This window comes from Pteropus alecto, unplaced genomic scaffold (assembly GCF_000325575.1).
Source record: "Pteropus alecto unplaced genomic scaffold, ASM32557v1 scaffold77, whole genome shotgun sequence".
Classification (NCBI taxonomy): Eukaryota; Metazoa; Chordata; class Mammalia; order Chiroptera; family Pteropodidae; genus Pteropus; species Pteropus alecto.
In genome coordinates this window covers 1,756,189-1,783,688 of record NW_006440820.1, presented here as the reverse complement: position 1 = coordinate 1,783,688, position 27,500 = coordinate 1,756,189, and the positions used below count along the sequence as shown (strand labels likewise).

Below are 27,500 nucleotides of genomic sequence, written 5' to 3'. Positions count from 1 at the left end.
TCTACTGAAGTTTTCCCATTAGCTTTCACCCATCTTAAATTTAAAACAAAAAACAACTCTTAATCTCAATTTCCCCTTTAGTTATCTGTTTCTCTCCTTCTCTTTTATGTCATGGTCTCTGAGAATGACAACCCAGCATTGTGCAATGTGTAGCCCACATAACTAACTATAAGTATCTGTGCTGAAATTGTCTACTCTTATTTCTAATTTTTCTCCTTCCATTTTATGGTAACTCCAACTACAATTAAGCCTTTACCCCCACCAATCCACTGAAATCGCTCTTATCCAAATGTCAGCAAATCTTTTCTATAATGGATCAGATAGAAAAATCTTTCAGGCTTTGTGCGCCATACAGTCTCTTATACATTTTTTTTTCTTTTTTTAACAACCCTTTAAAAATGCAAAAACCATTAGTTCATGGTTGTGGGGTGGATTTGGCCTGTAGCCTGTAGTTTCCTGACCCCAGCAATGTCGCCAAATAGCTCAGATGGTCAATTTCCACTCCTCACCTTACTTGACCTATGTACCTATGTGCATTATTTGATTTACACATTGATCACGCTCTCCTCTCCTTGAAAGACTTTCTTCACTTGGTTTCCAGGGCATTATTCACATTCTTCTGGATCTCGCATCACCCAGTAGATCATTCCTACTCTAATTTAGTCTTCTTTGCTAGTTCAATTTCCTGACCTATTGCACTAGAATGTCCCAAGGCTGTCTTGCTTTCTCTTATTTTCTCAATCCACTCTCACTCACACCCTCTTGGTGATCTCATCTAGTCTCATCTATCCTTCTAGGTGGTCAGACTAATCTAGACTCCTCGTTCTCACACCCCATTCCATCTGCTAATCCTGTTGGTTCTACCTTCCAAATACAGTTGACCCTTGAACAACATGGATTTGAACTGCACAGGTCCTCTTACACACAAATTTTTAAAAATACTATAAATGTATTTTCTCTTCCTTATGATAATCTTAATAACATTTTCTTTTCCCTAGCTTATTCTTTAATATAGTATATAATATATATAACATACAAATGTATTAATCAACTGTTATCAGTAAGGCTTCTGGTCAGCAGTAGGCTATTAGTAGTTAAACTTTGGAAGAGTCAAAGGTTATAGGTGAATTTTTGACCCTGTGGGGGTTAGCAGCCCTAACCCCCGCACTGTTCAAGGGTCAACTGTAGAAACAAAAGATGACCAGCTCTACCACTGCCAATCTGGGTCAAGCCACCACCATCTCTCTTCACCTGGATTATATAGCTTAATATCCAAACTGTTCACATCATTTCTACTTTTGCCTCCTTTAGTCTATCCAGAGTACCAGAGAGGAGCTAGATAAAAACTAAGATCACATCACTCATCCACTCAAAATCCCTCTATTGCTTTCCATTTAACTCAGAATAAAATCCAACATCCTTACAATGGCCTACAAAGCTGAAAATGATTTACTAGCATGTTTCCAGGTGGACCACATCTACTTTTCTTCTCACCTTTTGCTAGCTGCTCAGCCAGGCTCAGCAATTCCTTACCACCTTGATTTTCCTCAAATATGCAAAACACACTCTTGCCTTAGGGCCTATTGCTTCTTGCTGCCCCCCCAGATCTGGACCACTCTTATCACACATATCTTCAGAGCTCACTTCTCTAACTCTTTCAGGTCTTTATTCAGATGTCACCTTCCAGTGAAGCCTTCCCTGACTTTCCTATTATAACTGTAAATCCTCTATCACCAATCTCTAGTATTTTCCAGCTTCCTTTTCTAATATATTTTTCCATAGAACTAATCATATCATTACCTAATATTCTTCCATGTAATGCTTATTTATTGTCTGTTTACCTATATGAATTAAGACATTTTTGTGTTTTCTTTGCTAAGTTATCCCCAGAACCTTGAATAGGACATGGACATAGTAGGTATTCAATATTTCTTTAAGAATGAATAAAACTACTAATCACACTAAAAGACCACTTCAAGGTTAAACTTAAGTCTTAGAAAAGGAACTTATCTCAATTTTATCAATAACATAAGGCTAACCAGCAATAAGTTAAATATTTCTTATAGTAGACCAATAAAAGTACAAGTAATTTGGCAATATGTATTGGCAACATTTTTTAAAATGCTTACTCTTTGACCCACTTTGAAGCACCTGCTCAATGGAAATAATCCAAAATATAGGAAAAACTATGTTCATAAATAATCAGAAGTAAAAATTCAGAAATTAAATGTTTAACATGACCTATTGAGTTAAATATGGCACACATCTTTGATAAAAATAATGTTCATGAAATCCACTATTGTTTTGAAAACTTACTGGTTCTACTTTACCTTTAAGACAAATTAGGCAATCTTCACCTCGTTCAGCCTATTTCACCCTCCCCTGTTAATCTACAATTATATGTGCTCATAATCTATACTATAGGCACACTTTACCAGCCTTCTCCTCTCCCAAATTCTAACTTCTGAATACTCTAAAATCTTGGTTATGTGTCCTCCTAGGTACTCTTATAGCACTTGTCCACAAAAGTCACACTTTAAAGTAATTTATAATAACTGCTTCTTTAATGGTCTTTTTCTCCTACTAAATTGACTACCTACCACATAGCTTGGCACCCAATCTTAAGCAGGCCAAATACATGGAGAAATGAACTAGGTTACATTACAGAAATGCTTACAATGCCATTGTAAATAAACAGTGGGTTTTGGGGTATTACATGATCTAATTTTCCTTTGGAATTTTCCAAGATTATCTGTGTATAAATTTTATGTTGGAAAAAAAATATATACTCGTGTGTGTATATATATATATATATATATATATATATACACACAAATCATAATACAGTAATAGCATTGGGCCAACAGCATTGTAGTACTACTATAATATGCTTATAAAACCAGTTCCTCAAACTTTTATTTCATCTTCTCTTAAAATGCATAAAACCAAATAGAGACAACTATTATGTGAGAAGCCGACAAGGCAGCTAGTCCTTCTATTACCTGAGTGGAGTTAGACAGTTGGTTTTTCCACGGCTCCTCTGCGCTGCTGGTCAGGTTTGTGCGGTTATGAGGTAGAGTGAGTGCGTTTCGCTGCGGGTAAGGCACGTTTCCATTACTTCCACTTCTTGTTATGTGATTATTGCCTATCAAAATAGTGTCTGTACTTCCCAGCGTTCTTGATGTGCTACTGGAAACCTGGCCTGCAGAAAAGGGTCCATTGGCCAAAGGCTGCCCAGGGCAGGCAGGACGGACTCCAGGCTGAGAGACGCTAGGCACTCTGGTCAGAGCAAGCTGTGGCTGCTGGCCAGAGACTGAGTTTGTAGGCAGTGATGAGTCAGCTGTTGGCCCATTAGGAATTCCAGTAGATCGTACCTGTGCAACTCCTGTTTGTCTCATCTGTTGAAAAACAAATGAAAAATAAATGCTGCTTGTGTGGCCCACAGGAGAAAAGAATGAGAATATGAAAGTTAACCAAATAATCTCTGATTTTACCTAACATTTAATTTCTCTAGGTTGAAAAATACACACCTTAAAAACTACAAAAACTGTGATTGTTTATATTTAGATTAGCTTCCTCAGAAAAGTAGAAATCTGCTTCATTTTTAAAAAATATCTCTTTAGTAATGACAAAAGGAAGTAGCTGAATATTATGGAAAATGACTGGAATTTATAGGTCTTTTTGCCAGTCACAAAATAGGGGACCTCAAAATTTCATTCTATTACATTTATATACTAGATCCTCCAAATTAAACAAACACTAAAGAACTCCACCTCTGTTTAGAATAGCTTGTTTAATATTAAATACTACAAACGAACCTTTAAAATACATACAAAATAGCACATAAATAATCAAATACCAAGTCTTGTGTTCAAATTAAATTTGTAGCTATTCTGTTCCTAAAAATCTCTGCCCATTATTAGTTTTTCAAGAAGCACAGATTATTAACTTCTACAAATAATGAGAGAAAGCAGAAGTGGGCAAGAACACGCTCTAAAATGATGTTCCAGTCAATAAAAATACTCGAAATGCTAAAAATTTTAGGGGAAATAAATTCTATACACACTTGGTGTTGCTGCATTAAGACAAACTGACTTTCCAGCTGTTCCAGCATCAGTTTCTGTGCTGGATTTAAATTATTTCTATTTGCACGAAGCTGTTCCAAGTGCTAGAAGAAGAAGAAAAGAAGAAAAAAAGAATATAGTCAAAGACATATCTAAGAAACAAGCTCAAGCTCCCTATTCTAAGCAATCTTTCCCTGAAATGACTAGATAAACTCAGAATCACTCTCTAGTCAAGAAACTGATTTCTGACCAATAGCAAGCAATTCCAAGATGAAGTCTTTTAAGAAGTCTGAGACAGTTAAGAAATAAACATTCAAACAAAATAAAACAAAAAAAACCCCTCACAGATACAGAGAATAGATTGGCGGTTACCAGAGGGAAAGGGGGCTAGGGGTCAAAATGGGTGAAAAGAGTTAATGGTGAAAGATGGTAACTAGATTTCTAGCAGTGATCACTTTGTAGTGCATACACATGTCAAATTACACTGTTGTATACCTGAAACATGTTATATGCCAATTTTATCTCGATTTAAAAAAGTGATAAAAAAATAAATATTCAACTGAAGGTTTACTGCAATATGACCTTTGAGATAAATGGGCATGAAATTTTACTCATTAATACAGTATTTTTCAGTATTCAAACAGAGAGCTCTATAAGCTTAAAGATGTATTGTGACAACTACACTCAAAGCAGTACTGTTTGGAATAGGAAAAGTTTGAAGACAACTTGACTGCCTAAAACTACTGATCTGCTTCAATAAAGCTGTGACATCTACATAAAGAAATATGCCATAGCCATAAAGAAACAAGGAAGCTCTTTATATACTGACATGAAATGGTCTGTAAAAGAGATTATTAACAATATATAAAGCATTCTACTATTTGTATAAAAAAGGAGAAAAATAATATATGAGAGAAGAGGGAGACATATTTCCTTGTACATGCACATTATCTCTAGAAAGATTAACTACTAACACTGGTTGTTTGTTAGGAGGGCAACTGAGTGGATAGGGCCAGGAGTTGAAAAGAGAATTTACTGTATATGCCGTATATTCATACTGATGCAGTTTGAAGCATGTGAATGAATATACTATCTGATTAAAAATAAATTAAAAAATAAGAATTATCTCTATTAATCTGGTAAATGTGGGTTCATTTTACTTATGTGCCTATTAAGTTTACTGCTATTCAACTTTAAGAATACTTTTAAAAGTTAAAGCTTACTGCCTCTACTCTTTTTTTGACAATCTGTCAAAAACATATCTTACATACCTGTAATTTCTGTGGTGTCAAACACCATGAATGAGTTTGTTGCTGTACTGGAGGATGTGACACTGCATGGCCACTACTCCAATTATCAGAAGTATTCTGAGAAGAATTGATAAAAAAATAATTAAAGAATATTTGGTGAAATGTACAGAGTTAACAATAATGATTAATGGAAGCCAAATTACTATGATTGGAATATTTACATATAAAAGATGTTATGACATTAACTTCTTTTTTAAAAAATTTACATGCATAAATATGGAAAATTATAAATTTTTAAAATTTTGATTCTTTAATAAGCCACCCAAAAAGGCCCACCCCTAAACTATGGCCCAAATGGCTAGCCTAAATATCACACTGTCCACTAGATCCAACATTTAATTTATTTCAATGTCAGGAGAAAGTGATGATGAAAAGTGTTTTGAGATCTTAACGGCAGGGTGATGAATAAAAATGATTTGATGAATGCAAATTTATCCCTACTTTATATATTTAATATGGTACTAAGAACTTGGAATGGAAAAACTCAACCCTTTCACTCTTTGATGTCCACAGATTTAAAATAAAGGACAGGAGATGTTCAAACTGCACAAGTTCAGAGCAGTTGAAGTTTCTTTTTTGACAGGATTTTCTATTTCTCTAAAATATATACCTTTGTTGGACTAGATGTTCTTTTCCTCTTGGCAGGACTGGACAGGTCATCTACTTGGCTAGAAGGAATCATGTGTAGTGGCAAGGATTGCTGTGAAATTGGTGTTTGACTGAGGCCTAATACAGGTTCAGTATTTGGATGATGAGGTTTACATGCCTAAGAATCACAGAAGGAAGACAAAAATAGGGTTCTATATATTCTTAATTCATTCCTTCACATTATAAAAACTTTAAAAGCTGCATACTTTTCAAAGCTATGTGGACATCGCTGATTGCAATTATTAAAAATCAAAATCAAATGAATCATCAATGGAGGAATGTGTACCTTCCTTTAAAAAACTTCCTTTAAAAATTAAACAAACCACTGCAGCATTATTTTAAGAAATCTTCAAAATCATGAAAATGCACAAAGGTTCTAAATGGCACCCCAAAATTTCTTCCCATATCAGAGGGAGTTTTATTTTGATCTAGATTCCCTTTGCAATTAAATCAAAAGGCTTTTCATTAATAAAAGCCTCCTGTGCTTAGTAAAATATACTTGACCACTACAGATTGAAAAGAACCCTTAAAGCTGGGCACCTGCAGAACATAACCCAACTTCTCACCTGCTGTGCTGTGTTCATGGCACCCTGCCTGGAGGTAAGCTCTGCGGGGATTGGTAGGCTCCATGCCTCCTCAATACTAGGAAGTAATTTAGTTTTATTCTGTAGACTACCTTGTGGAAGGTTACACAACTGAGCCTAGGAAAAATTATGTAAAAAGCAAATTTAACACAAGCCTACTTGAGTAAGAGCAAGTCCACTAAATCTTCCTAAATGCTATAACTAATTGTTTTTAAAAGAAAATAGATTCTTAATTTGGGGTTTCAGAAAGATACTGAGTATAAAGAGGGTAACCAGAATATAAACCTTTGTGAGAATTAAAACAAAGCAGAGCTCTGTTTTTAAGAGTTCTCATAGCTGTCTTCTCATGAAACTCCAAGCAAGAGTGAAAGACAGTGTTTGTGTTCTTTCCTCTAAAATGCTATGACAACTTAAAAATGTAGACAGTACATAGAAAAAATTATGTAAATTAATATGCATCAACAGAGTAAATGTGCAAAAGAGCATCTTTTAAAATACTGTATATCTTACTTAAAATGAAAAAATAATATTACAAGCTATGGTATGTTTACAAAATATGGAAAACAAATTATAGACATCAAAACACAACTAGACAAACTTTCCAACCACCCTCCTCCTGCCTGTCATGGGGAAACATGCCTTTAAAAAAACTGCTATTTAAAAAATTTACCTGTAAATACTTAATGCGTGCTGCAAGTGCAGAGGTATTACTACAACTTTTGCTTCTGGTTGCATTTAAGTAGCATTTAATGGCATCCTGAGGCTGGTTACAGGATTCGTAGAGTGTGCCTAGGTCCATCCAGGCTGCAGCATGGCCATGGTCCAATTGTACAGCACAAATATAGGCCTGTAAAGCATCCATAGGCTGATTTTGCTGCTGATATAGCACACTGGAACGAGAAATTAAGAAAAAAACAAGTCGACAAAGAACTGCGTAACTTCATAACATGATATAAACTGCAAAGTACATTATATGTGATGCAACTATCTTTGTGTATCAATTATAATGCCATTATTTTTATACGAAGTCTTACCCTATTGAACACCATGTATCTGCACTTGCTTCTGATTTATCAATAGACTGCCTGTAAGATATAAAGGCATCCTGAACTTTCCCAATACTTGAATAGCACCTGAGAGGGAAGGGAAAAATCAAGAAACTACCATTAATACTGATTACTTTGCTGAAAGGATGAAGTATATGTCAAAGCAAATGAAAATAACCTAAAAAGCTAAAATATTTATGCCAATGTGTACATATAATTATACTGTACATTATAATTAACCCTTCAATAAACTATATTATAGTCTATCTTATAGGTGCTAAAGCATGCTACATTAATGAACAGTATTAAAATAATTAAAGGTCATATCACTTCAGTATCTATAATACGGAGAGTTGAACACACACATACACACACATCACTCATATAACTTGATCTCTGGTTTTCTATTTGGTAAGAATATGAAGTTAAAAATCAAGAAAACCTTTCTATGTTGGTAAGACTTGCTGAATCGGATTTCAATTCTCCTTTCCTAAATAACAAGAGCAATAATTCTTTAATTCGTAAAAAATAGAAACATGAGACACTTAATATTAAGCTACCTATCAAGAATAGTAAGAGTGGCAAGGTATGATTACAATTTCAAGGACCTAACTTTTTTTTAATGCAGGTATACCTAATGGATACACAGAAGAGCAGCTGAAATTATAAATATAAAAATTAACTTCCTAGTGCTTGGCACTACAGAAAAAAGAAAACGGAAAGGAAAAAAAGTAAGAAAAAGAAAACTCAGTCCGTCTTCAAGGAGCTTACAATTTAATTAAGGATTGAAGAAATATTATAAATGTCACAATGCCATATTAAATGGCTAGCACAGATAATAACTGGTCTGGGAAATGTGAGGCAGGAGATACAACAATACACACTACAGGATTTAGGAAAGGCAAGAAAAGGAAGGGTAAGAGTAAGAGATTTGAATATGTGTACATGCATATTATATTGTTCAGATCAGGGATTCCTAATTATTAGCCAGTTTACGGCAATGTGACCAAGCAAACAAAATGGAAAAATAACATACACATACATACATACATACATAAAGTTTTCCACTAAACTAATTAATATTTGTACTGTAATTAACTTATTTTGAAATATTATTGGCCGAATAAACAGCAAAGAAAATTTTTTAAATCTTTACTTGCCCAAATTACCGTGTTTTAATCCTCATAACTATTCTTTGAAATTTTACTGATTAATGTAATCCAAAAGTCTGGGAACCACTGATTCAGGCAGAGAAGACGACAGAAGGCATTTCAAAATGTTGTTTGGACAGTATGAGCAAAACTAAATGTATATAAGTTAACACAGATACAAAGAGTAGAGAGTTTTAAATCCAGCCCAAGAATACCCTCATGTTTGTTCTTCTAACAAGGAGAATGATGTGATGAAAGGACTTTACAGGAATATTAAACGGCTAACAACAGACCAGGTTAAAGTAATGGAAGTGGCGCGCGCGCGCGCGCACACACACACACGCACACACACGCGCGCACACACACACACACACACACACACACACGAGAAACAATAAACCAAAGGCTAATAAAAACTTTGTGATAGATTGATTAGATATTCATTGGGAGGGGGGGTGGCGAATAGGGTTATAACTTAATTTTAAGCCTGATTAAATGGAGAGAAACAATGGTGAATTTTCACTGGCAAAAATAAAAGGAGAAGGAACCGGTTTGGGGAAGAATATGATGAATGAGATTTGAAATATGTTGATTTGACATGAAGTGAAGACATTAAAATGGGTAGTGTTACATAAAGAATAGGAGATGTGGTCCTGGAGTTTAATACCTTTGAGTGTTGAAATCTAGATTTGGAATTCATCCATGTGGAAGAGAGGGTATAAGAACATAGGACACCTACAAGGGAGAGGTAAAAATAAGCCTAAAGAATCACTAATCTTGTAGACTGGGCAATATAAGAAATGTCAGTGACGGAAACAGAGAAGGCAATGTCAGAGAACGTCTGCAAACTGTCTTATGAGGTGAATATAAAGAAGAGATTGTTAACAATGCCAAACACGGACAGACACCACAAAGGGAATGCTTAAAAGAGAGCAGAAAACTTGCTGTTTGTTGTTGTTATATCAAAGCAAACTCTCAAATTTATAGACAAATTTGTCTAACCACTGGGAGGAATAAGCAGTAATCCCCCAAACCAATGTTTTCACATTCCAGTGCTACCAAGTGAAAGTAGGAAACCAACGTACCCAAACACAGACGTCACTTGAACTGTCAACTACTTTTCCTCTAATAAAACTTAACTAGGTTCACCTAAGACAGGTTTGTGTAATTGAAAAAGCACTGGGTGAACCTAGGATCTAATCCTTGCTCTTGTTAGTTAACTGGGTGACTGTGACCTTGGACAAAACATTTATTCCTCTGAACTCACTTTCTACATCTGTAAAATGACAGGGTTTACAGGGTGAACTAGGTGATCTACCTAGTTGCTCCCAGCTCTAACATTCTATAGTTCTCTGATAACACAGTCAATGATTGGTGCTAGTGTAACAGCATTACCACATTACATACACTTTCATTATGATATACATATGCCAAATGGCGACCAAATTCAATCTTCAACAAAGACCTGAATGCAGAGGTAAGTAATAAAAAGACTAAGAAATATTATGGCCATCAAATCCCATTCTTGCTTACTGATGTCTTCCTTCAGAGCTTTAATAACTTCTAAAATAGAGTTTATAAAACTTTTCTCACCAAAAAAAAACACATTAGAAGCATCGCATTAAAAGACAGTGACAGAGGATAAAAAAAGTAAACATCAAAAGAAATCTAAAACAGTTCTCAAATTATATTATTACAGATAAAAAATAAAGAACGTCGAACATGATAATCTCAATTCCAAAACAAGTTAAATTCCGGTAATTATCCATTATTTGAGAAGTCAGTAAAGTATGTTATACATTTGGAAAATTTTATCCAAAAAGATTCAAATAAAAAAAGCATCTCAGTGGTTTAAAAATATAAAATCAGTTAACTGGAAAAAATCTCCAGTGGAATACTGCTGAGCTGAAAATTACAACATTACTAAAATAGTAATTTTATATGCTTCGTTATATAGTAATTTTTTATGCTTAGAATAAAAAAAAAACCCTCATATTAAAAAGACATCCACAAGATTGTATTGTATTAAACTGCTCATCTTTACCTTAGATCAAAAGGAAAATACTTTTTGGTACACATTCCTTTTAATTTATATTAAAAGAAAATATCATATACAAATGTTGACACTAGAGGCAATGAATGACTGGGCAACCCCTACTTCCGAGTATTAGATCTCTTTTCCAGTCACTGTATGAAGCCTCCCACTGTGCTAGCTCCAAACGCAAATGGTGTTTAATCAATTCATTTACTGAATAGCCAGTTTGCTAAGCAAGATACAAAGATGGTATGATCCAGTTTCTGCTCCCGAATATCTTTAGTGAAAGAGAAAGGGAAAGTTTGAACTTTCAAGCTTTCTAATGAACAACCTAAACTAAACAATTTTACAAGACTAGGAACAAATAACACTTTGCTAAATGTAAAGGAAAAATGAAATCATACAAAAATGCTAATTTAATGTGATTATATGGCAAACTCACCCTAATATTCCTAAAATTACACCTAAAATATATTTAAAATTCTCAAAATATATTCTTAAAATAAAAGAAAAATAGGATAATTTCAAAAGAACTCATATATAGAGTGGGAAGGTGCCTAACAGATAATCTAATCCAGGGCTTATCAACCTCAGCATTATTGACATTTTGAGCCAGTTAATCTTTTTATTGTAGAGGGCTGTGCCACAAGATACCAGGAGCATTCCTAATAGTTGTGATGACCAAAATATCTCCTAAAATAATGAAATATCCCCTATGGGGCAAAATACTCTCCCCCACCATTAAGAACCACTGATCTAATACAGTCCTCTTATTTAATAGGTTAAAAAAAAAATTAAAGCCTCAAAAGGTTTAACTGTACTATCCATGATTCCATAAATAGTAGACTAGCCAAGAATTAAATCCAAGCCGCTCAGTTCCTAGTGCATAGATCTTTCCACCATACCATAAAAGCTAAAACCAATTAGGAACTAAATACAATCTGATGATGATCCAAAAATACAATCTATCAGATATACATACATAAGATCTATTTCAGAGAATCACTAAACACAATTCAGACATTCAAAGTACAGAGAAAAGTTTACAAACTTGCAGGAAACTATTTTCACTATTTTCATTACATGACATTTCTGCTTTCCAAAAAAATCCTATAATGTATCCATTTTCTCACTGTAAGATTTCAAGAACTTTGATTAGACCTACTATTACTCAAGTATGTCCATTCTAAGGTATACATCATTAATCAAAATTATAAATAGCAAGATTTCCATTGGCTGTTGGTAGTCACCAGGCAGAATGAGAAATTCTCTCTTCTGTTAAATAGACATATAAAGAAAGAATTAAAAATCAGAAGAAAAGGCATTTAAATACTTGAATGAAGAATTACTATCTGATAAGACTATTTAAAAACCAGCAATAATTCAAGTCAAATGAAAATCCTATAAGCAAAATAAGAAATGTCCTGGTAGACCAGATTATGCTGTGAGAAAACCACCAACTACTACATTAAGATTTCTTTCACTTTTTAACTTCCAGAAATCTTTGAATGGGAAAATACACTGAACAGATTATAAATGTAAACTAGCATTTTAGATTATAATTCAAATCTTTTAGCTGAAATAAAAGCAAAACTTAAGTGTCAGGTTAAGTCTCACCTTCCGAGAAAATACCAGGACTGGCCAGAATTAGGATCTGCTTCCAAGGACTTTTGGAGATACTGAATAGCATAGCTTTCCTTGGTGGCTTTATCTCCCAGGAGATCTACAGTGTGATGCATCCAACCTATAGTAAATGATTTAAAATATTTACCTAAATGGTTTAATTGTTCTTCCATTTTTGAGAATATCAAACAGAAAACAAACAAGTAAAAATACTCTTTTTAGTCAATTTATTCATTTAGTTTGGTATACACATCAAATTACCAATTCTGGCCATAAGAAAGCTTGTTTCTCACAGAAAGGTACAAAGCTATGAAAAACTTTTACTCCAGAAAAATTAAGACAATTTTAAGTAGTGACTTAACACAAACTATAGTTCCTAATTCTGCTATTTGAAAAAATCCCAAATTATGAAACAAAAAATATAAAGATGTTAAATTTAATTCACTGTTCCATATAAAAATTTATGTGCATTTTAAGAATCTCCAAGACAGTCTATTAACTCAATGTTTATTTCCAAGAAATAAATATAGGCTACATAATCAATGTTACTTCAGAGTAAAACAAACACATATCCTACATTATTGGCACCGACCACATATATTCACAACTTATATAAAATAAAAACTATAAAGTATTTGATAGTTTAAAAAAATCCAAAGCTAAAAGAAAGTATATTCAAGTGATGCAAATAAGAATGATACAAAATGGGTACTACAAACGTTTTATAAATATACTGCACAATCCCACTTATATATGGAATCTACAAATACATAGGAACAGGGAATAGAACCGTCGTTACCAGGAAAAGGGAGGTGGGGGAAAGAGAGATGTTGATAAAAGGTTACAAAGCTGCAGTTATACAGGATGAATAAATCTAGAGAGCTACTGCAGAGCAGAATGATTATAATTAATAATACTGTAATGTGTACTGAAAACTTGCTAGTAGATTTAAGGTGCTCCCACCACACACAAAAACAAACAGTAACTATGAGAGATGAATATATTGGTTAGCTTGACTGTAGTAATCATTTCGCTATGTACTGGTATATTAAAATAATACTATGTTGTACACCTTAAAAAATACAATTTTCATTATGGATGGATGGATGGATGGATGGATGGATGGATGGATGGATAGATAGATAGATAGATAGATGGTTACATAAGCAATCAGAAGTTTGGATCATGGAATAGTGTATTCTAAGCCTTCAAGACACACAAATAATTTGGTTTAATTTGCCAGGGAATCCCATTTCAGTTGTGGGTCAATTCAAGTGCATAAAATCAACTCTGTTCTTTGTGTGTAGACTATAGTATATATAACGAATAAGAACCCTTACTTTCTGACATTATTTTATAGTTGCTGTGCTCCAAAAGACAACTTTAAGGAGATTGAGTTACCGTGTTTTATGGAAATATAAGCCAATCACGTTTATTCATTTGTTCCTCCCTTATCTCTCCTGCAACAATTAAGAACAGAATCTAGAGCAGCAGGCTCTAAAAGGAGCTGTTTATCCAGCAGGGACAAGCAAGTAGAAAGGATTGATGTGCAGGCATAAATTAGACTCAATTAGGGGAAGTATTTTTCCTTTGAAACCATGAAAAGTTTACATATACACTCTGAAACATGGTAAGCCAATACCAAAGAGGACAAGGGATTCAGACATAATTAAAACAAAAACTATTTCAATCATTTCTTAAATTTAAAAGGTGTATGCATTTTTGCTATTGATGTCTTCTTCACAGCAGCTAAAATGCATAAAAACTTAATTATAAATAATGTGGATAAAAAAACAGTTCGTATTCAAATATTAGCTGAATGAGTAAGCTATCTATTCTAAAGGCATTACTTTTTTCTTTTTACTTAAGAATTAACACAAAAACTTTTTTATTGTACCAATAAACTTGTTTTCATTTAAAAATATAAATTCACATTATTCAAATAATATATATAAATCATTAAAAACAAATACTTAAATACTTCTACAATTTTTAAAAGTATGGATAACTCAAGTAAAATTCTAACCAAAGACTAAATTAAAAACAAAACTAAAAACAAAAGTTTTATATGAAGGCAATGTGTTTATTTTGTATAATCAATCACACAATATATAATAATATCATAAAGGTAAGTGACAAAATCTAACCTTAAATGATCTAAAGATTAAATAGTCACGTGCATATTATTATGTTGATTAAAAATTAAGAATACATTAGTTGCCTAAATCAAAAGCAAGTAAACAAAAGCTGAAAATAAAACAATAAACCCAAATACCAAATACAGACAAGAAACTTGACACAATAACTAAGCAACAAAATTAAATGTTACAGAACTCCATTACTATCTTCTTGGTGATAGTGACACATTATATCCAAATGGCTACATTCCTTTATCTTCAACATTATAACAGAACTGCATGTGTACAGAAATAACAGTGTTAGATAGTCGACAATTTTTAAATAAAATGTTTTAGTTAATATTGATAGAGCTATGAAAGCAAGCTTACCAACCACAAAGTGACTTTAGACAAATCACTTAACTTCACTGAGTGCTAAGCATAATCTGGCATAAAGAAAGTATTCGATATCCCTTGCCCATGGGTTAAGTACTAGAGAATAATTTTGAGAATTTAAAAGGAATAGCTGCACTAAAGAATTGTAATGAGATGGATTGTGAGATGGACAATGCTTGGCAAAAGGTGGAAATAGGTTAGGTTCAGATTAATTCTATCAACTCTGGGCAAAGGATGGAAAGGAACAGGATACATGAGCCAAGTATCTGTCATCTCTGATATGTAAAAAACATAAAGTACTTATAATACACTAAAGGTTTATTATTACATACCTAACTGTTGTAAGACAGTTGCTTTTACTTGTGTAGATAGATTTTCTGTCTGCAAAAGTTGTTCATAAGCTTCCTTTGCAGAATGATACTTCCTCTAAAGATAAGGAAAAAGATTTAAAGAAAAATAAAATTAAAGCAGCAGATCGTATACATTAATGTTTACACAATACTGAAACTTTAAACATATTTTTAAACAAACTGAAAGAAAAAGTGCCAATTCCATTACCAAATGTTCCTATAACACTAGACAGTTGTGGTTAATAGATCATGCTTCAGAGTACCTAAAAAACCAGTAAAACATTCACTATAACAAAGCAACACCAAAATATGACTTTTTAAGAATTCCCCAAATCTCAATCAGTTAAAAAGAAAATTGTCTCAACCTTTTCAATAGCATAAATGAATCCAACTTTATTTATTTTAGTAACACTGATGAAGCCAGAGAAGTATTCTACCTCCAAGTACATAATCTGCCTAGAAATACCAAGTTCCTAAGCAACTTATTATTAACAGTAAAAGGCATGCTAAAAACACTTTACAAAATTAAAGTGCAATAGCAATTAAAAATCTAAATTTAAAAAATATAGTTACTGGCATATAAAAAAAATTTTATGAAAAAATTTATAATACATACGATTTTAAAGACACCAAATATCCCATATAGTCACATCTAACAATTTTTGTACTATTTAATGTTCCACAGGCAAATCTCTAAATGAAACCATTTACCCAGTTCTCTCCCCAAAAGTACTAACATGACTGAAACCTATTATTATTATAGTTGTAAAGCTTAAGACAACTAAAAAAAAAAAGGAAACGGAAAAGCCAACAAAGAAAAACCGTTAAAATATACTCAGCAGAACAATGGATTGACGTGGCTTTTATTCATGTCACCAATACACAGCTGCCTGAGCAAACAAAATTTTTGTCAAAAAACAGTGGGTATAGACACAATACTAGCTGTGTAAACCTCAGGCAATTCACTTAAACTATGATTCAACATCCATAAGATAGAGGCAATGACTGATTTTTCTACCTAGAGTTCTTCTAAGGATCAAATAAGTAAAAAGCTATAGAAACAATTAAGGAGCTCTATGAATACAGTATGTCAGCATGAAGAAGATTTGAAAGAAGTGTCCATTGAGATTAACAGTAGTTATTACATGAATGTTCATTTATCAGCAAAATTAATTCCCCATAAACATTAATCTGGTGTGAAAAAGTCAATTAGACAGTTATTGAAGGATAGGGACTGAGTTACTTAACTCAATTCCTACAACTTATATTTACTGAATACTTAGTACATAACAGGAACTGCTAGGACTACAGTTTAGTGAAGAACACAGAAAAGCAAACAAAACCTATTATATTGTGTACAATAACATGATATTTCCTGAAGGAAGAAAGAACACAAGTAAAGTTTAGAGTACTAGCAAGCTGGGCAGAAAATACAGAGACAATCAGACACAATTTCACAAAGATCTTCCTAAACCATGTTAAAGACTAGACTGTAACTTAAGACAATGGCGTACCACTGAAATGAGTTAAAGCAATATGATTGGATTTATATTTCAGGAAAACCACTTTATGGAAGTACCTCAATAAATGCTAAAACGTACTTCCAAAAGTGTGGTTGAATACTGAAAAACATGAAGTTGAATTTCTAACTTATACCATATGGCAACTGCATTAAAGACCTAAATATGAAAATTAAGAGTTCTGGTAAAGATGGCACAGTAGGTTAACGTGATGCTTGCCTCCTCTCACAACTACATCAAAATTACAACAAAACTACAGAATAACCATCATTTGGAGTTGTCTGAAGTCTAGCTGAACAGAAATCCTACAACTGGGGACATACAGAAGAGGCCACCTCCAGACTGGTAAAAGGGACTGATACATGAAACAGCTTGGTCCCATGCCCACGTATGTGACATTTAAAAATCAAGAGATATCTCAGTTAAAAAATCAGGAGATATCTCGGCTGCGGAGAAGCAAGGGGCTCCAGCCCAACATAGGGATTCCCAGCCCAGGGTTCCAGTGCCAGAAACAGAAGTCCCCACAACTTCTCACTGTGAAAACCAGGAGAGACAGAGGTCAGCTGAAGTAGCACATGTTTCTCTTAAGAAGCCTGCAAGCAGACTTACTTGCTGACAGACCCACTTGCTCTGAGTGAGATTATTAGATTGCAGCATATTTGCAGGTATAATTTCATGAGTAAACCCTCTTCCAGTAGTGCATGAGAGGTTTTGTTTTGTTTTTTTTTAATTCACATCCCCACAGTATTTGAAATTACCCAACTTTCTTATGTTTGCCAAACGGCCTGTGGTGCCTCATGCTGCGAACTTTCCTAAAGTCTCTCTCTCAAGATTCACAAATCCTAAACAAGCAGCATCTGGCCTTGGTGTGCTCCATTCCTCTTGCTGAGCAGCCCCAAACCTAGAACTAGTGGCAGCCAACCTCAGTTCAAGGCTTGGCCTCTCGAGGCACTTAAGCCCAGCACTGGTGGCAGCCATTTGTGGATTGCTTGGTGATTCTTACCAGGTGGCCCAAGTAGGGCACAGATTACAGCTGAACTTGGCCTGCAGAAGGGAGGCACTGGGGCTGGCAGCAGCCAGCTTCAAAAAGAATTAGAGCACCAGCCAGGACTGCATCAGAGGAAGACATATCCAAAGGGAAAACTCAGCAGCCACCAAAGCCCTGCTAAATCAAATCCTGCTCCACACGGTCAGCCCTGGCACAATAGCTCCTTAACTATACTCACTGGCCAGTCCTCACAACCAATCAGCCTGGGTCAATCGCTCCCATTGGCAGGTAAATAGCAACCAAGGTTCAACTACAGTAGGAGGGCATACACAACACATACAAAGGAGACACTTGGAGCACCCAGCTCAGGTGACCAGGGAGAATGCACCACTGGATCCCACAGGACACCTACTACATAAGGCCACTCTATTAAGGCCGGGAGACATAGCGGCCATACCTAATACATAGTAACAGGTACAGGGAGGCAGACAAAATGGGAAGACAAAGAAATATCCCAAATGAAAGAACAAAACAAAGCTCTAGAAAAAGAACTCAAATAAAATGGAGATAAACAATCTACCAGATGTAGAATTCAAAACACTTGTTATAAGGATGCTAAATGATCTCAAACTTTAACAAAGAAAAAGGAAATATAAAGATAGAAATCACAAAAAGGAACCAATTAGAAGTGAAGAATAATTGAATGAATATATTAGAGGGAATCAACAGTACATTAGATGAAAAAAGAAAAGAGTCCAAAAAATGAAGATAGTTTAAGGAGCCTCTGGGAAAATATCGAGTATACCAATATTCACATCATAGAGGTACGAGAAGGAGAAGAGAGAGAGCAAAAAGCGAAGAAGCTATTTGAAGAAATAATGCCTGAAAACTTTCCTAACCTGGTGAAGAAAACAGACATACAGGCCCAGGAAGCGGAAAGCGACCCAAACAAGATGAACTCAAACAGGCCCACACCAAGATACAACATAATTATAATGCCAAAGCTTAAAAACAGAGAATCTCAAAAGCAGCAAGAGAAAAGCAGTTAGTTACCTACAAGGGAGCACTCATGAGACTATATGCTGATTTCTTAACAGAAACTTTGCAGGCCAGAAGAGATTGGCATGAAATATTCAAAGTGATGAAAAGGAAGGACCTACAAGGAAGATTACTCTATCCAGTAAAGCTATAATTTAGAATTGAAGGACAGATAAAGAGACTCCCAGACAAGAAAAAGCTAAAGGAGTTCAATACCACCAAACCAGTGTTACAGGAAATGTTAGAGGGACAGAGAAGAAGGATGTGGAGGTGAAAGGGAAGGGGGAGGGATCAAAAATATAAATAATAAAATGGCAATAACTAAGTATCTTATCAATAATCATTTTAAATGTAAATGGATTAAGGGCTCCAATCAAAAGATAGGGTGGCTTAATGGATAAGAAAACAAGACTATTACATACACTGCCTACAAGAGACTTACTTCAGATCAAAAGACAAACATAGACGAAAAGTAAAGAGATGGAAAAAGGTATTTCATGAAAATGGAAGCAAACAAAAAAAGCTGGGGTAGCAAAACTTATACCAGACAAAACTGACTTTAAAACAAAGGTGAAAACAAGAGACAAAGAAAGATCCGGTTATCCTACTTCTAAGTATCTATTCGAAGAAACTCAAAATACTACTTCAAAGGGTCATATGAATCCTATGTTCAATGCAGCGCTATTTACAAGAGCCAAGATATGGAGGCAGCATGCATGTCCACCAATGGATGAATGGATAAAGAAGAGGTGGTACATATACATAATGGAATATGACTCAGTCATTAAATAAATTAATAAATAATAAAATCTTTACATCTGCAATAACATGGATGGACCTAGAGGGTATTGTGCTGAGTGGAGTAAGTCAGAGAAAGACAAATGCCATATGATTTCACTTACATGTGGAATCCAAAGAACAAAATAAACAAACAAAATAGAAACAAACTTAGAGGTACAGAGAACATTTTGATGGTTGCCAAATGGGAAGGGACTGGGGGGTGAAAAAGGGGAAGGAATTATTAAGTACAAATTGGCAATTATGAAATAGTCATGAGGATGTAAAATATAGCATAGAGAATATATCAATAATATTGTAATAACCATGTATAGTGTCAGATGGGTACTAGATTTATCAGGGTGATCACTTCATTAGTTATATAAATGTTGTATAAATCACTATGTTGTACACCTTAAACTAATTATAAATGCCAACTGTAACTGAAAAATAAAAAAATTATTGTAAAAAAATAAAGAAAGGTAAAAGTATAAAGCTAAGAAAAGAAAATGTAGGAGTATTTCCTTGAGATGGGAAAGAACTTATTCGACATGGCAAAACAGCACAAATTACAAGGAAGAGTAAAGATCTGACTTGAAACACATAAGCAGAAAAATAGGCAATGGATATAAAAATTAATGAATAAAAGGTAAAAAAAAATGTGAAGAAGTGTACATCTCTAGAAACTAGAAAATGCATGTTTAAATGAGCTACCACCTTCTGGCCATCAGATAGCCATAAGAAAGTTGGGTAATTTCAAGTACTGTGGGAATGTGAGTTAAAAAAAAAACCTCTTGTGCCCTACTGGAAGAGGGTTTACTCATGAAATTATACCTGCAAATATACTACAATCTAACAATCTCACTCTTGGGATATATATGTCAAAGAAACATTCCAATAAATAATGATCTAAATAGTACTATTTGTAGTATTAGGGAGTTGGACACCCTAGGTCTATGTCACAGTAGGTGAGTAGAAACAAAATATGATAGATGCTTACAGTAGAACATTTAAGTAACAATTATAAATTATATATAAAAAGCAACATGAGTGTATCTTTACAGATGTTTAGTAAAGTTTTGCCTCTGTTAATGTTGGAGTACCATTCCACAGACAGCTTTAATATTTGATTAAAATATTAAAAAGTCAACAATCAGAAAACACTGGAATCCAAAATCAGGCTAAACCAGAGAAGATAACACTCAGAGGAAATGGCACTAGATGAGTAATTCCCCTTTCCTAGGATTCTCACCTGAAGGCAGGCCCCAACCAGTGCCTGGCTGGTTAGAACTCAAATAGAAATCAGCTATCTTACCAGCTTGAAGAATCAGAGGACAGTTTGAATCTATCACAAGAGCTGGACGCGAGGAGAGAAATTCCAGGAAGGAGAGAGTCAGACAGAGTGAACACCAAATTCTACGGTTAAACTCTACCCAAATCTCTAGTTGACCAATGAATGATAGATACATAAACATAACAGATGCCGGGCAGCCTAAAGAACTAAAAAGAAAATGCTGCTGCTGCCTACTGTAGGGGTGACAAAGTTTAAAGTGTTACTTGAGCAAAGTTAATTGGCTAATAAAACAAAAATATCAATCTTCAAAAAAATATTACAAAGTCAATCTCCATGTATTATTCATGGTATCCAAGATAAAATTACCAGTTATAAAGAATCAGAAAATTTTACCCATGTCCAAAGGAAAAGGATATGAAAGAAAATCAACCGTGAAATGACTCAGTCGTTGAAATTTGTAAATAATTTTAAAGCAGCTCTTTTAACAATGTTCACAGAGAAAAAGAAAAACATCATAATGAATAGACAGGAAATCAGAGCACTGAAAGAGAAAAAAGGAAATTCAAGAACTGAAAAAATACCAATCTGAAAATTTTTTAAAAAATTACTAAATGGACTAAATAGGAGACGGGAGATTTAAAATAAATCAAGGAATTTGAAAACAAGTTTTAAAAAAATATCCAAACTAAAGCAAAAAATAGACGAAAGTATTTTTAAAAAGCCATGTAAGATGTATAAGACAATAACAGATATTCTACCATACGTGTAACTGTAGTCCAAGATGAGAGTAAGAATGTGGCAAAATAAATACTGACAATATAATGGCTGAGAACTTTCCAGAACTGATGAATGGCATCGAATCTCGAAAATAGATAGATAGATAGATAGATAGATAGATAGATAGATAGATAGATAGATAGATAGATAAAGAAGTATAAATGAAAAGGAAAAACCAATCCCTGGGCACATAAGAATCAAAATTTTAAAAACCAAATGTAAAGAAAAGAACCCTGAAAGCAGCCAGAGAAAAATGAAGAAAAATAGAGGAGACAAGAATGATAGCCAACTTTAGAAATCATATTAATTATAAATGAACTAGACATTCGAAACAAACAACATAAAACTGACCGCCAGAATAAATTTACAGAAGTGAGAGCCAAAAGTATAGTATTTGGAAGAGACGCACTTTAAATATAAAGATAGGAGGAGGTTGAAGTAAAAGGATGGAGAAAGATACAATGCAAAGGATAAGCCTTAGAAAGCTGAAATGACTAGATTCAGATAAGATTAAGTAGGCTTCAAGGCAAATAATATTACCAGAGAAAAAGAGAAATATTTAACAATTATAAAAGACTAATATATCAGGATGGCATAACAATAACAGGGCTTCAAAATACATGAAGAGAAAACTGACAGCATTAACACTGATAAAATGCTATTAACTAATCTATATAATTTATTCCTGTTTCACCGTTTTTCTCACTAATGTGCTTTTTCTGGGCTAAGATCTAACCCACAATCCAACACTGTGTCCAGGTAGCCTGTCGCCTTACTTTCCTCCAATTTCGGACAGATCTTCAGTCTTTGATTTAGAGACAATTATAAAAAGTACTTGCTAGTTATTTTGAAAAATGTTTCCTTGAAATTAAGTACCGCGTGAAGAGATATTTGTCACATTCCTAATACATTAATTGAAATTCTACGTATCCCCATTTTCCCCATTTATTCAATTATTCATTTGTATCAGTATGAACTAATACATTTTATTCTATACCTTATATTTCATTATAATCATTTGCTTCTAAACTAGTGTCACATTTAGTGACTGGAAATCCCATCTCAAGTTGGCTCCTGTATCCTTTCCACATGCCCTGTCTTTTGTTGAGTACTTTCTTACTTTTTGGCACCACAAACTATTCCAGAGCTCATCCTGTAGTATCACTGTATAAGCCATGGATGGACTTTCCCACTTCTGCCCAAGAATCTCTGGCTCCTATTTTTAAAGAATGGTATTTATAAACAAAGATCTGGGTGGTATTCACTGCTACTGAGGTGAGTCACTGATTCTAGGCCCTCCCAGCAAACAGAGATAGGAAATATATCTATGTATGTGTATGTGTGCACACGTATGCGTGTGTGCACGCACACACACACACCCCTCATTCTTTTCTACAGCTACATGGCACTACATCACCAAATGTTCCCCACAGTTTATATAATCATTCTCCTATATATACCATTTAGATTATTTCCAATATTTTGCAATTACAAATAATGTCCCAATAGATATTCCTGTGCCTATATATTTTCACATTTTTTCAGGTCTATTTTCAAGGTATATTCCTAGATGTGAAACTGAGTCAAAAGGTAAGTGCAAATAGTTTCGTTACATTACTGCCAAATTCTGGCCCAGATTGGTTGTATCAGTATACATTATCACAATGCATGAGAGTGACTGTTTCCCCTCCATAGTGACTTATAATTTTCACCAGGGAGATAGGTGAGAAATTATATTGTGTTGCTTTAATTTGCATTGCACTAAATCAGAGTTTGAATACTTTTCCATTTGTATAAGGGTCATTTTTATATCTTTTTTGTCAAGTGTCTGGTTTATACTGTTTTTCCTATTGGGTTTTTTGTATCTTTGCTCCTCAAATGTTAAGTCTGTTACAAATTAGTGATATTAGTTCTTTGTGGTATGTGCCGCAAATATTTTCTCCCAGGGTTATAGGTGTCCTCTGAATATATGGTATATTTTTGCCATTTAGAAATTATTTTTATATTATTTGAACTGACTGGTCATTCTTTTTTATTGCCTCAGAATTTTGAGCCACTGTTAGAAAGCCTTTTCCTACATCAACACTGAAGAGGAATTCATGTTTTCTTCTAGTACTTGTACAATATCACTTTTTACATTTTGACTCTAATTCATTTATACTTTATTCCTGCAAATGGTTTTAGTTCTGGGTCTAATTTTATCTTTTTCTAAATGCCACCTAGTTGTCCCAGAACCATTTACGAATAAATCCACCATAGCCCCAGGAATATAAGATTATTACTTTTATCATATACTCAATTTCTCTATGTATCTAGATCTACCCTAGATACTACTGGCCTTTCTATGATACTCTATTAGACTATTTAACTTATTTACGTGCTAGTACCATACTTTTAATTATATAGGCATTATTGTATATTTCAATATCTAGTAGAATTAGTATATGCCATACAATTTGCCCAGCAGTATTATTCCAGATAGTCTAGCATGTTTTCCCATATGAACTTATCTAACTCCTTTGAAAAGATTGTTAGCATTTTTTATTGATGTTGTGTTGCATTTACTAATTAACTTAGGGAGAAACAACATCCTTATATTGTTAAGTCATAGTATCTTTTTGGTTTACTGTTAGATATTTACTTTGGTGACACTAAAAAATAGAAATTTTCTACTACTATGCTCTTTATTGTTGTTATAGGCTATTAATTCATGAATATGAGGTTGTGTCTCTGATTTTTCTTGTCTAACTGCACAAGATAACACTTATAGTACAATAACAAGTGGTAATGGAGATGGTGGACATCTTTGCATTGCTCCTGATTTTTCTGAAAATGTCCCTAGTCTTTTCCATTATGTAAGATAGTAACTGAGTAACATGGCAGAGTGAGAGACGTCCCTAGATCTCTCCCTATGAAACAATAAGCTGAACATCTAAAACTCAACAAAAAACATCCGAACCTCACACCATCATGTCTGAGTGTGAGATCTGCGCTTAAGAGCTACCACAGGTCAGAATCTGGGTGTAGGGTGATGGACTGGGAGAAAAAATGAAGCCACCTCTGCAGCTGAAGCTCCCAGCAGGAGGAGGGGGAGGAGAGAATGTGCAGCAAGTTCCCTGAATAGCCTTGTCTAGGAGAGCTGTGAGTTCCACGAGGCCAGTGGCAGTACCCAGGCATCAGGGCAGAAAGCAGAGAAGTAGGGACAGGGGGAAGCGAGGATGGCAGTTCATTTTTATCAGCAACAGTTATGAAACATAAGGATAAGCTGCAGACTCCATCTCCCAACCCATAGGGACCCTTGCCCCATACCCTCTGACACCGAACACCGCAGAGCCCCAGGAGAATATGAGGAAATGCTACTGAAACTGTCGCTAACACTGATAGGGACTGAGATTGAGGGTAGCGAGCGAGATCAAACATCCATAAGAAAGAAAAAAGGCATTATTAAGGCCTAATATAAAGAAAGGATCCAAGAAGCTTAGACACCATCTACACGAAACTAAAAAAAAACGCCTTCTTTGCAACAGGCTAAAGAGACACCTTTATATAATAAATCTTCTTTCTGGGGCGGGGGGAAGCAGAATACACTTCCATTAATGTCCAAGGGGAGCAAATAGTCCATTAAACACCACGAACAACCAAGGTGACCAGGCAGCTCAGAAAGAGGAAAAAATCTCCAGAAGAAAAGGTTAAAGACCTTTATTATAGAAATAAGTGACTTAAAGTACAGAGAATTCAGGATGGTACTTCTAAAAAACTCAAAGAGATCCAAAACATTTCATATCAACAATTTCAGGAATGAAAAAAACAACTGGATGAGCAGAATGAGTTCTTTAGCAAAGAGACTGAAACCCTAAATAAAATAAAATAAAATAAAATAAATAAATAAAACTGATGGATATGAAGCACACGCTTCAAGAGATGAAGAATGAAATAAAAAGCTTGGGAAATGGAGTTAACCAAATGGAGGAAAAGATCAGTGATATTGAATACAAATCTGGAAAGAAATCAGAAGGAAAAAGAGAGAAACTGAAGAATGAAAAAGAATGAAAGAGAAATACAAGAACTAGCTGATACCATTAGGAAAGGATAATGAGCATTATCAAAAGTGAAGAAAAGGAGCAGGGATTAAAAGCATTTTCAGACAAATAGTTGAGAATTTCCCAAATATAAGGAATGAACTAGAGCTTGGAATTCAAGAAGTCAACAGAACACCTTATTATCTCAACCCCAAAAGCCTTCACCAAGACACATTGTATTAAAATTATCAAAAATCAACAACAAAGAAAGAATTCTCATGGAAGCCAGGGAAAAGAAGACAGTAACCCATAAAGGAAAACCCATTAGATTATTGTCGGATTTCTCAGCACAAACCTTACAAGCCAGAAAGTAGTGGAGTCAAAAATTTAAACTAATAAATGAAAGGAACTACCAGCCAAGAATAATGTATCGAGGAAAGCTCTCCTTTAGATATGAAGGAGAATTAAGACCTTTCCAGACATACAAAAATTGAGGGAATTCTCCACTACAAGGTCTCCATTACAGGAAATACTTAAAGGGGTCAGCTCACCTAAAACAAAATGACAAAAAAACATACGTAACTGGGAATAAGACCACTAGCCAGCAGACAGAAGGAGAGGAGAGAACAGAGCATTATAAGCTTAAACAATAAAAAATTTGCTATAGCAAGATCGTAATGAACGGTCAACATACATAGGGACAAAGTGAGAGAAAAATGAGTGAAAAGGGGAAGATTCAAAATCCAAATTCACAAAGGAGAATGGAAATAAGGCACGCACAGATATATATATAGAGAGAGAGAGAGACAGACACAGACACACACACACACACACACACACACACAACAATCTTCTACATATTCGTAATGGTAACCACACGCCAAGATTCAGAACTAAGGTACATAACATAAAACAAGGACCAGAGAGAAAATCCACAAAAACCACCAATAACAACAACAACAAAGAACAAATGAACAAATAAAACCCCAGAAACACAAGGACAAGGAAGCAATGGAAAAACAGAGCTACCAGAAAGCAAAAGAAAAAACGGTTATAGGAAATCTTCATATTTCAATGATCACTCAAAATATAAATGGACTGAACTCACCAATAAAAAGGCACAGAGCTGCAGATTGGATCAAAAAAACAAAACCCAACCATATGCTGCCTACAAGAGATATATCTCAGTTCCAAAGATAAAATGATATTTAAAGCAAACGGCATTCCGAGAAAAGCGGGAGTAGCGGTACTAATATCGGATGAAACAGACTTCAAAATAAAAAAGGTAAAGAAAGATACTAGGGACATTTCATAATGATAAAGGGAATCATACACCAAGAAGATTTACCTTATTAATATCTATGCTCCAATCAGGGAGCCCAAAATTTATAACTAAAAGAAGAAACAGACCAAAACACTATCATAGCAGGGGATCTAAATACCCCACTTTCAGATATGGACAGATCATCCAAACAGAAAATCAAAAGGAAATAACATGTGTCATTCATTCCTGTACTCAAAAATCGGCAAAAAATAAAAGCCAAAGTTTCTTCTGTGGCCTACAAAGCTCTGCCTTCTGAACACCACTATCCTCCCTCTTATCCATGAGCCTTCTGACATCATCTCTTACTCCTACTACTCTTATTTGCTCATTATCTACCCTCCAAATGGTCTTTCTTGTTTTTCCTTGAACACGCTGGGCATGTGTGTTATAACCCTTATGCCTTCGCCCTACCCTGGCAGCTCCTCTGTCTCAATGATAC

The 27,500-nt window shown here is 34.4% G+C and overlaps 1 protein-coding gene across 1 annotated transcript in view; it reads right to left on the bottom strand.

The window, feature by feature from the left end:
* KDM6A (lysine demethylase 6A) overlaps positions 1-27,500 on the bottom strand; it is a 198,137-nt gene that overhangs the window by 46,144 nt on the left and 124,493 nt on the right. The window contains 9 exon segments of the mRNA XM_025051082.1: positions 3,003-3,398; positions 4,067-4,168; positions 5,336-5,431; positions 5,985-6,140; positions 6,589-6,723; positions 7,277-7,496; positions 7,641-7,739; positions 12,456-12,582; positions 15,307-15,400. Coding sequence (XP_024906850.1) covers positions 3,003-3,398; positions 4,067-4,168; positions 5,336-5,431; positions 5,985-6,140; positions 6,589-6,723; positions 7,277-7,496; positions 7,641-7,739; positions 12,456-12,582; positions 15,307-15,400 — 1,425 coding nt within the window.